Below are 16656 nucleotides of genomic sequence, written 5' to 3' on the forward strand. Positions count from 1 at the left end.
CGCATGTGCCCTCAGCATTCTTGTACTTCCCGCTGAAGTTATAAAGAGGCACAAATACCCCTATCCTCTTCGGTTCCTTCTTCCTGCTTGTGGTTGGTAATCAGAGCATAAGTCTTTGTCACACTCTTTTCCCTTTCTCTTATCAGAGAATTTTTTCTACAAAAAAAATATATACTGTATGTATATAGTTAGTTTAGTCTAATTATAGTGATACTTGTATTTTAAAAAATGTTTTTGCTGGTTTTTGTTTGTTTGCTTTTGAGTGGAGGTGAAAGTAAGCTGGTACAATACGGCATACTGGCAAGAGCCGGTACGCCATGCCGGACTGGACTGGCTTCTCTGGCGGTGATTTAAAGGGCCCAGGGCTCCAGCCACTGCGGGGAGCCCCAGGCCCTTTAAATCACTGCTGGAGCTCGAGCAGCTGGGCTCGGGCAGGGATTTAAAGGGCCTGGAGCTCCAGCCTCTGCGGGGAGCCCCGGGCCCTTTAAATTGCTGCCCCAGCCCCGCTGCCAGAGCTCCGGCGGCACTTTAGAGGGCCCGGGGCTCCCCACAGTGGCCGGAGCCTCTGGCCCTTTAAATCGCTTCCGGAGGCCCGGGGCTCCTACAGCCGGGCTCGGGTGGGGATTTAAAGGGCCTGGGGCTCCCCGCAGTGGCAGGAGCACCGGGCCCTTTCAATACCCGCCCGAGCCCTGCCGCCCCAGGGTAGCGGCGGCAGGGCTCCCGCTGTGATATAAAGGGCCCGGAGCGCCGCAGCGGCCGGAGCCCTGGGCCCTTTAATTCACCCCTGAGCCCCAGGGCTCCCAGTCGCCTCTGCAGCTGGTAGCCACAGCCGGAGCCCCAGGGCCTTTAAGTCTTGAAAGGCCACGCCTCTTCTGGTTGAAGCCACGCCCTCGCTCAGGACTCCGGCATACCGGTAAGTCCTTTAAGTTACTTTCACCCCTGCTTTTGATTTCGGTACTGGGCATGCCTGAGTCCCAGGGCATAAGCCTGTTCTGGCTGTAGAAAGTCTATTCTACTCAGTGATCCTCACTTCTGTTTTTTAAACATTTTGGGAGAAAGACACATTAGGTATAAGTGTCCTATCTGCAGGGGGTTTAAGACCAGAGCTAAGTTTTCTAGGGAAGTAAGGCTTCCAGACTGGAAGCTGCTTTGCATGCCCCTTAAAATCCAGCTGCTCAGTACATGGGGGATCAGACTCCACACTGTCCAGGAGCATACCACCAGACTTGACAGTATTCCCCTGCCAGAGGGAGTCAGAGAGAAAACGCCATTATCCTTCTCCGGTGCCAGATTTTACTTTTTGAATCAAAGTGTCAGGACATTCAAGCTATTTTTTAAATTTCCTCATGTCCAAATTTTCTTATTAAATGTTTATCTTCCACATTTTATTCTGAGTCATTGTGGGGGTGCTTGGATGAGTAAATTGGTATGATAGGTCTTCAATTTCCAATGGCTCAGCTGATTATTTTGGGAGATTTAGGTCGAGATTTAATGCTTGAATAGGTTCCCCAACAAATACAGTATCAAGAGAAGAAAACACCGAAAAGACTTTTTTAACTCCTGCCCTGTGCTAAGAATTTTCAATGCTAAAATAATATTGCAGATGCTCTAAGGGGCTGAAGTTTGGTGTAGAGGCCAAATTTCAGCCTTAGTATTTTTTGAGGAGACTTTTAATTCTCCCAGTTTCTACCCCTGCCTCATTTTTACATGCCGAGATGGGTGTTTTTTCTGAAAGTAGTAGAATCTGTATAGCTTTTCTTACATTTTGGTCTAAGATCTATACTCTTCCAAATTATAGATTGCCCTGTATTTGCCTTCAGGAGGTGGAGGAACAACCCTGGGTACTCCTTATTTTCATGGTATAAGACCATCCATATTATTATAGTTAGGTTCGGTTTTTCTGTTTACTCCCTGTCAATATGTTTTAACCAATGTAATCAACTCAGAGTGACAGATATTACCCAACAAGAAGATATGGCTATGATTTTAACTTTGCCTTTGGGTTTTCTACTTTGAAGATTGCCCATGTTTTTAACTATATTTGAATTAATTATCAAATCCTCATTTATGTAAGATACATATTCTGTTAAAATTCCAGATCATGGAAACTGCTGTCCTTAAAGGTAGATATGAAAAAGGTCCTTCACATCTTCTTTTTTGCCCATGTAAATCTGGAGCTTTGGAAGATCTACCTCATTATAGAAAGATTATAGAATTTTGGATTGTAGAACTTTCCAGCTGCTGAAAGCAAGCTGAATTTTACCTCTTTTGTTTAAAAACAAAAAAAAGATTTTTATCATCCTCTCTAAAGATAATGATTTTAGTATTTTCTCAGTCCACGGTAGTAATTAAATGAATGCAATTTTTTGCCCTATTAGCATTGTACCAAAGAAGAGAGTTTTTATTAAGTTCTGATTGACATTTTAATATATTATATGGATATTGCTGCTGTTTTAGATTGTGTGTTTTTCTTTCTGTATTTGCAATAGACGTATGTCATATGCAATCTAGTAAAACTGAATAGAATGCTGCCCTCATCTTAAAGGATGTGAAATTGACAAAAACTTTCCCCAAGGGCTGCCCAGGATGCCCTGACTCTGTCTTAGCCTCCCTGCCAGCACTAGGGCTGTAGAAGCAGAGAACAGGCATTCAGCCTCCCTGCCTCCCCCCAGCTCTGGGACCAGAGAGACATAATAGAGTTGGGAGAGGTGGGGATGCTGAGCATACCCTAGTTCTGCAGCTGGAGAAGCTAAGCACTCCAGCTCTCTGCCTCTCCAGCCTGGAACTGGTCTTGGGGGTGGAAGGGAGGCTAATCACCCCAGTTCTTTGCTTCTCTGGCAGCCAGTATGGAAGTCTATTGTCAGTTAAATTGACATGAGTTTTTCAGATGGACAGCTGGAAAGCCAAAAAATTCCAAAATGCTTTGTTTTTTGAAAATCCTTTCTCCCAGGGTTCTTTGAATATTATCCTGGTCTTGAATAAGTAATAAGTAATGTATGATGTAGTATGTTAGTTAACATTTTATTGTAACTTTGCCCTAATAAAAAGGTTTTTTTAGAAAGTCACGTTATGAAATTTTGTCCTGATTCAGGATGAACGTACATACTCACTACTTGTAGGCAGGTTTGTGCTTGGCACAGCTGAGCCATGCCACCGCTGCTGGTACCTGTGCTACCTCGGCTACATTACTATTTATATTCGCATTAGCTCAATGAGAGCTAGCACAAGTATGTGTATGCAAGCTGGGACTCACCCCTAGCTCCTAGTACAGGTGTAGCCTAAATGTCAGCATTGTTAACTATTTCACTGTTCTTTGACGCATGTATAAAAGGAGAGGAAGTATCATACTATTAAGATTTCCACAATTTATTCCAGTGTTTCCCAAAGTATAGATTGTGCCTGTCCCCTCCCCCACAAGTTGATGGGGAAGAAGAGGTATGGAAAATGTTAACATTAAAATTATCTCTACGTTGCAAAAGAAAAGGTGTGCGAAGACATGGCAACTCTGCTTTTAGCTCAGTTTAGCAACTTGAGTTAAGGTTTGTAGGGCAGCCTGGAGTTGAACTTGAGCTGCTAAAAGTTGAGTTGCTGTGTCTTCACTGTTATTTTAAACCTGTGTTAGCTAACCTGAGTTAGGAACTCACTGGGTTTTATGTATGTTTGTTTGTTTGTTAGTTTTTGCTTTGCAGTGTAGGCATAACCTAAGAGAAGGAGGCCTTTAATAAATGCGGAATGGTTGCAGGAGAACACAGTTTGTTTAATTTTCCTTAAGGGGGGCTCAACTTTCAAACATTTGGGAATACTGCCCTAATTGTAAATGTGAAGAGTGATGATTTAGAAATGTAAAGGGTGAATCAGACCTACAGTGAGGTTACTTCTCTCCTTTTAGAATCACTTATAAAAATTTGTCCATCAAAAACAATTCTTCAAAAATATGCTTTCAACAATTTTTATGTCTATGGGGATGACCTTATTCATATGCTGTTATTTTAATGTTTCAAGAAATGTGTCATATCTGCTCTAAAACGGTATTCTTTCCCTTAGGCCATGGGAAAACTCTGTGTGGTTTTTAATTGTTTTGAAGGTTTGGATTATCAGGTAAGGCATGTTATGTTCTTTATCTCAAATAACTTGGCAGAATAGTACTGCAAAGCAGAATAAATGTAATTCCCCAATACAATAACAAGGCTCATCCACTACTTACTGCAGGTATAAAGATAAGACTGCCAGTGCCATTTGCTCTTTTGGGTTTTTAATTCACTAACAGAGTGGTATAAATTGCTAAGGAACATATCTAACTAATAATTTAGAACTTCTCTGTTGATATCTGATTTTTTTTAAGACTGTGTCTCACCTATTAGAATTTAGCTTTCAAAAGGAAAAATATTTCATGTTTTTCCTCTTAGTTCTATCCTACAGCTATAGTACATTTCTGTGTTGAAAACTGTGATTATGATAGTAATACAAGGGGTTTTTTTAAGGAAAAGTGAATATAGTTAAATGTAGAGATCGGGTCAGGGAGCTGTGTGCAAATCTAGATCCGGAATATGTTTAGATTAGGATCAGAGAATATGTTTTATCTAATTTTCTGCTCCCTTGAGTAAATAAGATGATTTCTTTCTCTTTTTTCTCTCACGCTCTTGTGATTAAAGGACATTGCAGTTTTTCAAGAATCAGTATTACAAAAATCATCTAAAGCTTCAGCTATTAATACTAATTTCTGTTCTTTTTTTCTGGTTTTTTTTCTTAAGATGATGGGAAAATTCTTCTGTGGACTAGTTCAGTCTGGAACATGGTGTTGTTTTGATGAGTTCAATCGCATAGATATAGAAGTTCTGTCTGTAATTGCTTCACAAATTCAGACAATCAAGGCAGCAAAAGATAGCCATGTTATCAGGTATTAGTTTTCATTTCCTTGGTTCTTTTGCAAGTAATAGTGCCTTATAGAACTGGCAATTTACTGCTTTAGGTCTAGAAAGGCACTTGAATTTCTTATACCTGTTCCACACTATGGTTGATCCTGTGCTGATGATAACCAGATTTAAACATTCCTAGCAGGGTTAAGATGGTTTCTCTTAAGCAGTCTGGGCAAGGTTTTTTGTTTGTTTGTTTGTTTGTTTTTTGTTTTGCTAAGAACAATGTTACAATTGTGCCTCAAACTATTGTACGGTTTACCTTGAAGGGGTTAGCTTATATTATGATTGAGTGAGCAGAGTATGGGGCAGAGGGAAATCCTTGTATACCTTGTTCAGAGGACAAGTTCTGCTAGCAACAAACACAGAAAACCTAAATATCTGTTTGGCTTCCCCACACTCCCAAAAAGGAAACAGAAAGCTAAATCATGCGATCATCCCCTCCATAGGTAAATGCCCTAAATGCACTTGAATCACTTAGTTTCTGCTACATGTGAGTGGGGAAGAGGAAACTGTGGAGGGGTTGCACAAGAGGAGGACATTGTACCCTCACTATAGCAGTGCTTGGTAGCAGCTCTCTCTGGAGCAGTGTGGAGGGGGATGTTTGAGCCAGGTGCGTAACAGGAGAGTTGTGGTGTGACCAGGCCCTTGACTGTGTAAATCCACTGACCAAAATATTACTATAGGCCATAGACTGCAGTAATAGATGCACTGGCCTTTCCTTCCCTACAATGGAGAATTTTCACCCTCACAGATATTCTCTGTGAAAGGCCCATTTACTTGTGCTTTGCACTTTGTTCAAGATTTGTCCCAGAGTCATTTATCTTTGTTTGTCTACTCCCTCTCCCTCATAATTTTGCTTTGCTTTTATGCATTTTAAGGCTTCAGTGTCTTTTTAATATTTGTATTAACATTATATTATTATCCAATTTAAATTTGCAGAAAACATTTTTATTTTTTTCACTTTTTTTTTTGGTAAATGATTAATAATGTGCTTTATAACATAGATTTGTGCTGGAAGGAAAAGAAATCCGTATCAATACATCCTCTGGAATCTTTATTACCATGAATCTTGGGTAAGTGACAATAAAAGCTAGACTTGTTTGAGAATGCCGAAGCATGAGCTTCAAAATTCCCCTTTGGTGCTCATACAGATTAAACTCTAGGCTGCTTTTTGGTATTAGTTTATCTTCCAGATCAGTTCGAATATTTGTCCATTTAGTAACTAAAGAGTTACTCTCTTTTTTCTGTAACTTGCTCCAGGGTCCGAAAGGAATGATGAGACTGTTTTTCCTAATTTATGGTCATCATCTGTCCCTTAAGGCTCAGCATGTTGCTTTCTAACATATTTGCTCAAAATTAAGAGAGCAAATTATTTTTCCTATAAAATAGTACACTATATTTTTCCTCTTTTTCTCAATATATTTTGTGTACCTTCTATGTCATGAATTCATCATTTCTTGCCTCCCCATTTCCCTCTCCCTCTTTATAGTCATAACATTTGTAACTTTTCCCCTGTCAAATGGGTTTATAATATATAGTAGTATTTGCCTCCTCTGCAAGTCATGTGATTCTTCCTTTATGAAATCTCTGAAAATCTGTTTTTTCTTCATCATCCTTAAACCCTAGTCTATGTTTTGGTAACCACTTGTCTCAGCTACTAAAACCCCAGGGATCGTCAATATGCAGGCTGTGGGCCAAATCTGGACTGCCAGATGCTTTTGAACAGAACCAGAAATAGTTTTATTTATTTATTTATTTATTATTATTATTTTTATTATTTTCTCTGGAGTCTGGACCTTGACTTTATCTTGACCATAAAAATTGGACCTTGACAAAAAAGTAATTGACTTACTCCTGTTTACTCCATGGGCTCCCTGGCTTGTCCCCTTGCATCCCTGCAATCTATTCAAGACACTGCTGCCACAATTATCTTCCTCTCTGGCCACTATTGTTGACACTCCCATGTTTCAATCCCTGCATATTGGGTTCCAATCACTTATCACCTCAAATCTGAGCTGCTTGTCCTCCTTTTCAGCCTTCTGTGTCTGTACTTCTCAGAGCTTATTTCTGCTTACCTCTCCTCTTATTGTCTGCTTTTCTCTCAAGTCACCTGCCTAGCAGCTGGTTTGGTATTCTTCTTCCACTTCAATCCTCTTTCTATATTGTCACAGATCTGGCTGAGTTCCCACTGTTGGACACTCACTGCTGTGAGGAAACCTAAATGTTGAATCCAGCTTGTCTTTAGCTTGCTGGGGCTGGACAGAGTTTAGTCCCAGTTGTGGCTTTGGGTACACACTCCAGGTGCAGACCTCAGGTCTGACACACCTTTTGTCAGTGGGGCCCCTGATGCCCCAGTTGCCTAGGCCCTGAAAATTTAGTGTCATTTCCCCCAAGCCTCTACAGCAGCTTTTGCACATTCCCTAGAATGCCAGCAAAGGTGCGAGTCTTCTGGCTTAGTTTTCCTCTTTAGGGGTACATGATAGTGAAAGCCAGCCAATAGATAGACTTTGCACAGGATTCTATTACATATTTTCTCTTTACTTAGTAACATGAGAAAAACACAGATCTATATAAAATAATTAACACACCTGTACACATATCCCTGCCTCAGCCTCCTCTTCCACTGGAGAGTTCTTTGGGCTTGGTTAGAAGTCTACTGTTAGTATTCATGCCACGAGTGCTCCCTCCCCCCAAAGCACAGCTGCAGATTATTGCCCAAAGGCTAATGCCCAGACACTTAATGGGTCATTGGACAGGATAGGAGACAGGTGCCCCGCACTGGGCCCAGTGGTGGTAAGTCTGTAATGTTAAATGCCCCGCTAACCCCAAACTAATGCAGGAACTTGGGCCCAGTGAAACTTGGAAGGAAGACACAAAGCTGATAGACGACAAGGACCAGATACAATTGTCTGCTACTCCTGTGGACAACAGCAACATAGGTTTTGTGACTGCCCATCCATAGAGTGTAACTTTGTGCACGTATGGACAAGAGAGAATAGGGCATAGAGAAAAGCCCTAGGAAATCTCACAATTCTAGAAGAGGCAAATGTACAGTGATTATGCTGCTCCATAGAATAAAAGTTTAGGGATGTGTCTGCATATGAGGTGTCTGAATCTGCATAGGTCTTACACTCTTCTAAAAGAGATTGGAAACATATCTGTAGATAATTAATTATCTCCTGTCTGTTTTTATACCAAAACTAATAGTTGTGCATGCATGCATTTGTATGTATTCAAAACATCTAAACTTAAGGGAAATTGTTATAACCTGGCAATCCTAAAGTAAATTATCTGCTGTGGACTAATTAAAATGTGTTGATGTAAGCAACAAAACTTCACTATTTAATTCCCTTAGGATAATACCAAAATAGGATAATACTATACTATAACTTTTTTTGTGTTTGAGAAATCATTCTTTAGTTTCTTACCAATCTAACTCCCAGATAATTAGTACAGATGTAACTTTTGAAGGTTTGAGTAATTTTCTTCTTCTTCTTCACCAGGTACAAAGGCCGAGTAGAACTCCCAGACAATTTAAAATCTCTATTTCGACCTGTCTCAATGATGGTACCAGATTATCAACTCATTGCTGAAGTAATGTTATTTTCAGAAGGTTTCAAATCAGCAAAGTCACTCTCTGGGAAATTGGTCAATCTTTACCAGTTGGCTTGCAATCAGCTGTCACAACAGGTAAAATATCATTTTCAGAATTAGAGAGACAAGAGGTAATATCTTTTATTGGACCAACTTCTGTTGGTTAGAGAGACAAGCATTTGACTTACACAGAGCTCTTCTTCAGGTCTGGGAAACCTACTCAGAGCGACACAGCTAAATACAAGGTGGAACAGATTGTTTAGCATTAGTGAACACATATTTTAAGGGACTATTCCATGTGAAGTGGCCCATTAATACCCCTTCAGTCATGGGGGTGGGTGAAGGGAGGGGGAAAGGCAGCTGGGGGGGCACTGTTAGTGGGTTATAGATTGTTGTAATAAGCCATAATTCCTGGGGCTCCATTGAGTCCATGATTTTTAGTATCTAGCAAAGTTATAAATTTAAGCTCCCAGGCTCATCTTTTGAACATGTTCTGCAGGTTTCATTTGAGACTGAGGATTGATAGGTCAGATGTAGAGTGATCGCTTCGTGAAAAGTATTCACCCACAGGTGATATGGTGTTTTTGTCTTTTATCATTTTCCTGTGTGAGTTCATTCAAGAGGGTAGTGATTGTCTGGTTTCATCCACATAATTGTTGTTGGGGCATTTAGTGCACTTAGTGCATTTAGTGCATTACTTTGCTAGACACTAAAAATCATGGCCTGAACAGAGACACTGGATTTATGGTTTACTAGAACCATCGGTAACCCCCCAGGTGCCTTTCCCCCTCCCTCCCTTGCTTCCCCCTCTATGACTATAGGTTTCAGAGGGGTAGCCGTGTTAGTCTGTATCAGCAAAAACAACAAGGAGACTAGAGGGGTGTTAATGAACCACTTCACCTCAAATGGTCCCTTGAAACAATCTATTCCACCTTAAAAAGAACAGGAGTACTTGTGGCACCTTAGAGACTAACAAATTTATTACAGCATAAGCTTTCGTGGGCTATAACCCACTTGGGACTGAGAGGGACCAGACATCAATCCAGGTTCTCCCCATCTTTCTAAACAAGTCTCTCTTATTTCAAACTTATAAGTAAAAAAAAGCCAGGCAAGGCGTCTTAGTTTTACTTTGTTTTCTCAACTTGTAAATGTACCTTTTACTAGAGTGTTTATCTTTGTTTGCTGTACTTTGAACCTAAGACAGAGGGGGGTCCTCTGAGCTCTTTAAGTTTGATTACCCTGTAAAGTTATTTTCCATACTGATTTTACAGAGATGATTTTTACCTTTTTCTTTAATTAAAAGCCTTCTTTTTAAGAACCTGATTGATTTCTCCTTGTTTTAAGATCCAAGGGGGTTTGGATCTGTATTTAGCAGACCTGAAGAAGAGCTCTGTGTAAGCTCGAAAGCTTGTCTCTCTCACCCACAGAGGTTGGTCAATAAAAGATATTACCTCACCCATCTTGTCTATCTAATATCCTGGGACCAACACGGCTTACAACTACATTGCATTTTCAGAATTGTATTTTATAGATTGCAGAATATACTTGTGGAGAGTGAGGCTGCTTATCATGAGCACAGAGGATATGTGGAATTCATTTGTAGTTGATTTTGTAGCAGTTTTTTTACAAATATCTCAGGGAACTCTATTAATACTAATTAGGTTTTAAACACATTTTAAACAAACCTTTTTATACAAATTCTCTGCTTAGGCAACCCTTGTTTCTACCAGTTTATTTTTAAATTTAAAACATTTATTTCTTTTGGAGTTCCAAGAAACAGCAAAAAAACAGGTTAGGATTCTTCTGGTTCTTCTTCGAGTGATTGTTCATGTCCATTCCAAGCAGGTGTGTGCGCGCCGCGTGCACGCCAGCCGGAAGATTTTACCATAGCAGCGTCCGTAGGGTCGGCTTCGGCGCCCCCTGGAGTGGCGCATTCATGGCGCCATATATAGGGGCCCGCCAACCCTCCACCCCCTCAGTTCCTTCTTACAGCTGGTGACGGCTAGCTGGAACTTCGCTTGCTCTTTAGCAATCTTGGCAGTGTCCCGTTTTCTTCTTGTAAATAGTTCAGTTAGTTTTAGAGTTAGTATAGATAGATAGATAGTTGTTGGGGAGTTTCCCCAATGTACTCGTCGTCCCGCTGGGGCATGCCCGGGTCCTCAGGGTTTAAACTCTGCAAGGACTGCGAGAAGTTCATGCCGAAGAGTGACCCGCACTCTTCTTGCCTACGGTGCCTCGGGGAGAGCCACCAAAGAGACAGGTGCACTATCTGCAGAGCATTTCGCCCCAGGACTCTCAAAGACAGAGAGCAAAGGCTCAAGGTATTGCTAATGGAAGCGGCCCTGCGGACTCATTTGGACCCTGGGCCGGCCGACCTGGTGCCCAGCACTTCATCCTCGCTGCGCAGCGCCCCGGCACCGGTAATATGTCATGAGGCCAAAACCTCAAAACCCCGGCACCGGAGAGAGTCGGCACATAGGAAATCGGCGTCAGTGAGGCACCGTTCACCATCCCCGGTGCCGGTTAAAAAGAAGAGGCCGGTGAGGGGACGTTCACCCCACCAGGACCCTAAAGGGCCGGCGCCGTCCACGAGTGCGGCGGGACAGGCCGTGCTACAGACTCATTCGGATACTCCGTTGACTCCCGCCCCGGAGAGGGTACGGTCGAGTCCGGACAGGCCTACATCCCCGGACCTTGTCGAGGAAGTGCGCCTCCCATCGACGCCGGGAGGCGTTCGAGGCAGCCTCGGACTTACTAAGCCTCCCGATGCCGGCGTCACCGCACCGGTGGAAAGAGCCTCCGACCATGGCCCGGCCCCCTATACAATCATGGGGCAAGCCGGCTATGTTGTCGCCGCGGTCCCTGCACTGCACCACCCCAGCGGCACCAGAGCAGAGAGAACATTCTCCAGCCCAGCGGCACCGCTCTCCAGCGACGGTGGGTACTGCTCCCCTTAGGTCCTCCTATTCGGAGACCTCAGACTCAGAGGCAGAGTCGTACCGCTCCAGTAGATCGAGGAGCAGGCGGTCGACCTTGCGGGCGAGCCTCCAGCCTTATCCGCAGCAGTGGCAACCGCCCCCCCAGTGGCCGTTCTGGACTCCCTGGGCCTACCATCAGTCCGTGGGACAGGCTTACGGGCCCCGCTCAAGGTCCGCATTGATGTCGATGGCTCCGGCTCAAATGTCTCCACCACCGGCACCGCCGTCTGACAGGAGTGTGCCACAACAGACCCCGGCACTGCCTAGTCAGGCACCAGCACCAGCGGGGACCATGGTTCTGACGCCGCAGGCACCGCCCAGCACGCCTCGTCGTTCGGTGTCGACCCCGGTACTGGCCGCGGTGCCGCACCCTGCACCCGCACTGGCCACGCAAACAGAGTACCGTGTGCCGCAGGCCCCTACTGGAGCCAAGGGTATAGAGGAAGGCCCTTTGCAGGTGATCTCCTCCTCTTCCTCTCCGGATGAGGTGGTCGCGGGTACTTCAGCGGCACCGGCCCTAGAGGACAACAGGGTCCTCCAACAGCTACTTACACGTCCAGCCCAGAGCCTCTCGATCCAAGCTGAGGAGATCGAGGTGGATCCGGATCCAGTGGTGGACATCCTGGCCCCGTCGGGCCCGTCCAGGGTAGCCCTGCCCCTGATAAAAACTATTGCGGACACATCCCGCACCTTGTGGCAGACTCCAGCCTCATTAGCCGCCACGGCCAAGAGGACAGAGAGGCGATATTTTGTCCCCTCCAAGGGCCATGAACACCTTTATGCCCACCCTCTGCCGGACTCCCTAGTGGTCGATGCGGCCAACCAAAGGGAGCGTCAGGGGTTCCAAGGGGCTACACCGAAAAACAGGGAGGCCAAGAAGTTGGACCTGTTTGGGAGAAAGGTGTACTCCACAGGGGGGCTGCAGTTGCGGATAGCCAATCAACAGGCTATAGTGAGCCGATATGGTCACAACACAACACTCCTTCCTCAGGAATCGCGAACCGAGTTCTCAGCCCTAGTTGAAGAAGGGAAATTAATTACCCGAGCATCCCTCCAGGCAGCTTTGGATGCGGCAGATGCAGCTTCATGCACATTGGCGACTGGGCTGGTCATGAGGCGAGGAGCCTGGCTTCAGGTCTCAGGCCTTCCACATGAGGTCCAACAGACCATCCAGGATCTCCCCTTCGAAGGGCCCATGCTCTTCTCTGAAAAGACAGATAAGAGGCTGCATAGCCTAAAGGACTCGAGGGCTACCCTTTGATCGCTGGGCTTACACACCCCAGTTACCCAACGTAGGCAGTTCAGGCTGCCTCAGGCCCCGCGGCTGTACCAGCCTCAGAACCGCACAGACGCTTTGCGCAGACGGGCCAGGACCGGCAGAACGAGGCAGCAACAACAGCCCTCCGGCCCGTTGTCTGCTCAACCAAGACCACCGCCGGGGCCTAGGCCCCCATTTTGATGGGACGGTCGGGGACGACCTACCGGTCACAACTCTGGATCCGTCCAACCCTACCTTTTTGTCACGTCTGTCCCCCTTCTATCGTGCTTGGGCCCGAATCACATCAGACAGTTGGGTACTCTGCACGGTAGAGAGGGGATATTCTATCCAGTTCTCCTCCCTCCCGCCCCACCAGCCCCCCTCCCTGTCCCTCTTCAGGGACCCCTCTCATGAGCAACTTCTAATTCAGGAAGTGCAGTCCCTCCTCGCAGCAGGGGCAGTGGAGGAAGTTCCTCAGGGGTTCAGAGGCAGGGGCTTCTATTCCCGCTATTTCCTAATACCGAAAGCGAAAGGGGGCCTCAGACCTATTCTGGACTTGTGGCGTCTAAACAAGTTTGTAAAAAAGCTCAAGTTCCGCATGGTCTCCCAATCCTCCATCATACCTTCCATGGATCCAGGAGACTGGTATGCCGCCCTCGACTTAAAGGACTCATACTTTCATATTGCAATAATTCGTCAGCACAGGCGTTACCTCAGATTCGTTGTAGGCAACACCCATCTTCAGTTTACAATTCTACCCTTCGGACTGTCAGCAGCCCCAAGGGTCTTCACGAAGTGCATGGCAGTCGTGGCAGCCTTCCTGCGCAAGCAGGGAATTCAAGTTTTTCCCTACCTGGACGATTGGCTCATCAAGGGCCGTGCCAAGGAACAGGTGGAGGCTCAGGTGGTCTTCATCAGGAAGACCTTTCTCGAGCTCGGCCTCCTACTGAACGAGGCCAAGTCCACATTATCTCCAACCCAAAGAATAGAATTTATAGGGGCGGTCCTGGATTCGACACACGCCAGAGCCTACCTCCCAGAGTCCAGATTCTGGACCATGTCCAACATTATTTTCGGTCTCCAATGTTACCCGACCACTACTGCAAGAAATTGCCTCAAGTTAATAGGTCACATGGCGGCGTGCACCTATGTGGTGAGCCACGCCAGGCTCAGACTGCGCCCGCTTCAGTCCTGGTGGGCGAAGATGTACCGGCCGGCCAGGGACTCCCTAGACTCTGTAGTAATGCTCCCTTGACCGGTGCTGGATTCCCTCCAGTGGTGGCTCGACCCACGGGAGATCTGCGCGGGAGTACCCTTTCTCAGCCCCCAGCCCTCTCTGTCCCTGGTAACGGACACGTTGGAGCTGGGGTGGGGAGCGCATCTGGGGAACCTCAGAACCCAAGGTCTTTGGTCAAGAGAGGACCTTTCTTTACACATCAACGTCAGGGAATTACGAGCGGTGCGTCTGGCATGCAGGACCTTCAAACCTCACCTAGCAGGCAGGTGTGTTTCCATCCTTACGGACAACACACCAGCGATGTTCTATATCAACAAACAGGGTGGTGCACGCTCCTCTCCCCTGTGCCGGGAAGCCCTCGCGTTATGGGACTTTTGTGTACAGAACACAATTCACCTGACAGCAGCTTACTTACCGGGGAAGCAGAACAGGCTGGCAGATGCTCTCAGCCGCTTGTTCCACAGTCACGAGTGGTCTATCTGTCGGGATGTAGTGCTCTCAATTTTCCGACTCTGGGGCCATCCCCAGATAGACCTGTTTGCCTCGAGAGAGAACAGGATGTGTCAGCAATTCTGCTCCCTCATGGGACGCAGTCCGGGGACCCTGACGGACGCCTTCCTCCTCTCCTGGGAAGACGGCCTACTTTACGCTTTTCCCCCGATTCCCATGGTTCACAGGGTAATCCTCAAGGTTCGCAGGGATCACGCTCGTGTCATCCTCATAGCGCCAGCCTGGCTGCTCCAACATTGGTACACGTCGCTCCTGCACATGTCCATACGGGCGCCCCTCAGGCTGCCCCTGCTCCCAGACTTGATCACACAGGATCGGGGTCGCCTACGTCACCCGAATCTAGAGTCGCTCCACCTCACAGCCTGGATGCTCCATGGCTAAACCCTGAGGAGATGCAATGCTCTCGTCAGGTCAGGCAGGTGCTTCTCGGTAGTAGGAAACCCTCCACCAGGGCCACGTACATGTCCAAGTGGAAGCCCTTCTCCATCTGGGCTGAGCAGCAGGGTCAGGCTCCTTTGCTCGCCCCGATCCCTCTCATACTGGACTATTTGCTTCATCTGAGACAACTAGGACTCTCCCCCTCTTCGGTTTGAGTCCACTTAGCGGCTATCTCAGCGTTCCACCCTGGAGCGGGAGGTAGCTCAGTTTTTGCAAACCCATTGGTTAGTCGCTTCCTCAAGGGCCTGGACAGACTGTTCCGGCATACTCGTCACCCAGTCCCAGCTTGGGACCTCAATTTGGTCCTGTCCGCCCTCACAGGGCCACCTTTCGAGCCTCTGGCTTCGTGCTCGCTGTTATATCTTTCATACAAGGTCGCGTTTCTAGTGGTTATCACATCAGCCAGGAGAGTCTCGGAGCTCAGAGCACTGACATCAGAGCCTCCATACACTGTCTTCTACAAAGACAAGGTCCAACTCAGGCCGCACCCTGCGTTCCTTCCTAAAGTAGTCTCCCAGTTTCACATGTCTCAAGACATCTTTCTCCCGGTCTTCTATCCGAAGCCACACTCCTCCGCTAAGGAGCGTAGGATGCATTCCCTGGACGTTCGCAGGGCCCTGGCATTCTATATTGAAAGGACTAAACCCTTCAGGAAATCAACCCAACTTTTTGTCGCTGTGGCTGACAGGATGAAAGGGCTCCTGGTCTCATCACAGCGGATCTCCTCTTGGATTAAAACCTGCATCCGAGAATGTTACCATCGGGCTAACATACCGGCCCCGCCTATCACGGCCCACTCCACAAGAGCGCAGGCCTCCTCCGCTGCGTTCCTGGCACAAGTCCCGACGCAGGAAATTTGTAGAGCGGCCACGTGGTCCTCAATCCATACTTTTACGGCGCACTATGCCATCATGCGCCAGGCCAGAGATGATGCAGCCTTTGGCCGTGCAGTACTCCAGTCTGCAGTGACCTCCGACCCCACCGCCTAGGTTCAGGCTTGTGAGTCACTGCTTGGAATGGACATGAACAATCACTCGAAGAAGAAAAAACGGTTACTCACCTTTTTGTAACTGTTGTTCTTCGAGATGTGTTCATGTCCATTCCAATACCCAGCCTTCTGCCCCTCTGTCGGAGTGCCGGCAAGAAGGAACTGAGGGGGTGGAGGGTCGGCGGGCCCCTATATACGGCGCCATGAAGGCGCCACTCCAGGGGGCGCCGAAGCCGACCCTACGGATGCTGCTATGGTAAAATCTTCTGGCTGGCGTGCACGCGGCGCGCACACACCTGCTTGGAATGGACATGAACAACACATCTCGAAGAACAACAATTACAAAAAGGTGAGTAACCTCTTTTTATTTTGCTTTTACAACTCAATAATGATCAGTCATTTAATATTGAAAAATAGATTTTGCAGGAGTTCATTCCATAATGTGAATTTATTGCTTTGGCCCCCTCAAAAAATCCTTGACTTGGCTATGATTTTTTTTAATTCATTTAGTACATTTTTCACTTAGGCATGGGGTACATTTTTCACTTAGGCACTTAGTGGGGGAGAGGGATAGCTCAGTGGTTTGAGCATTGGCCTGCTAAACGCAGGGTTGGGAGGTCAATCCTTGAGGGGGCCATTTAGGGATTTGGGGCAAAAATCTGTTTGAGGATTGGTCCTGCTTTGTGCAGGGGCTTGGAATAGATGACCTCCTGAGGTCCCTTCCAACCCTGAGATTC

At 46.4% G+C, this 16656-nt stretch overlaps 1 protein-coding gene across 1 annotated transcript in view; it reads left to right on the forward strand.

The window, feature by feature from the left end:
- The window catches only part of DNAH14 (dynein axonemal heavy chain 14), a 451367-nt gene that overhangs the window by 164937 nt on the left and 269774 nt on the right, over window positions 1-16656 (forward strand). Inside the window, 4 exon segments of the mRNA XM_065401478.1 lie at window positions 4045-4098; window positions 4752-4897; window positions 5921-5989; window positions 8420-8606. Coding sequence (XP_065257550.1) covers window positions 4045-4098; window positions 4752-4897; window positions 5921-5989; window positions 8420-8606 — 456 coding nt within the window.

This window comes from Emys orbicularis, chromosome 3 (assembly GCF_028017835.1).
Source record: "Emys orbicularis isolate rEmyOrb1 chromosome 3, rEmyOrb1.hap1, whole genome shotgun sequence".
Lineage (NCBI taxonomy): Eukaryota > Metazoa > Chordata > Testudines > Emydidae > Emys > Emys orbicularis.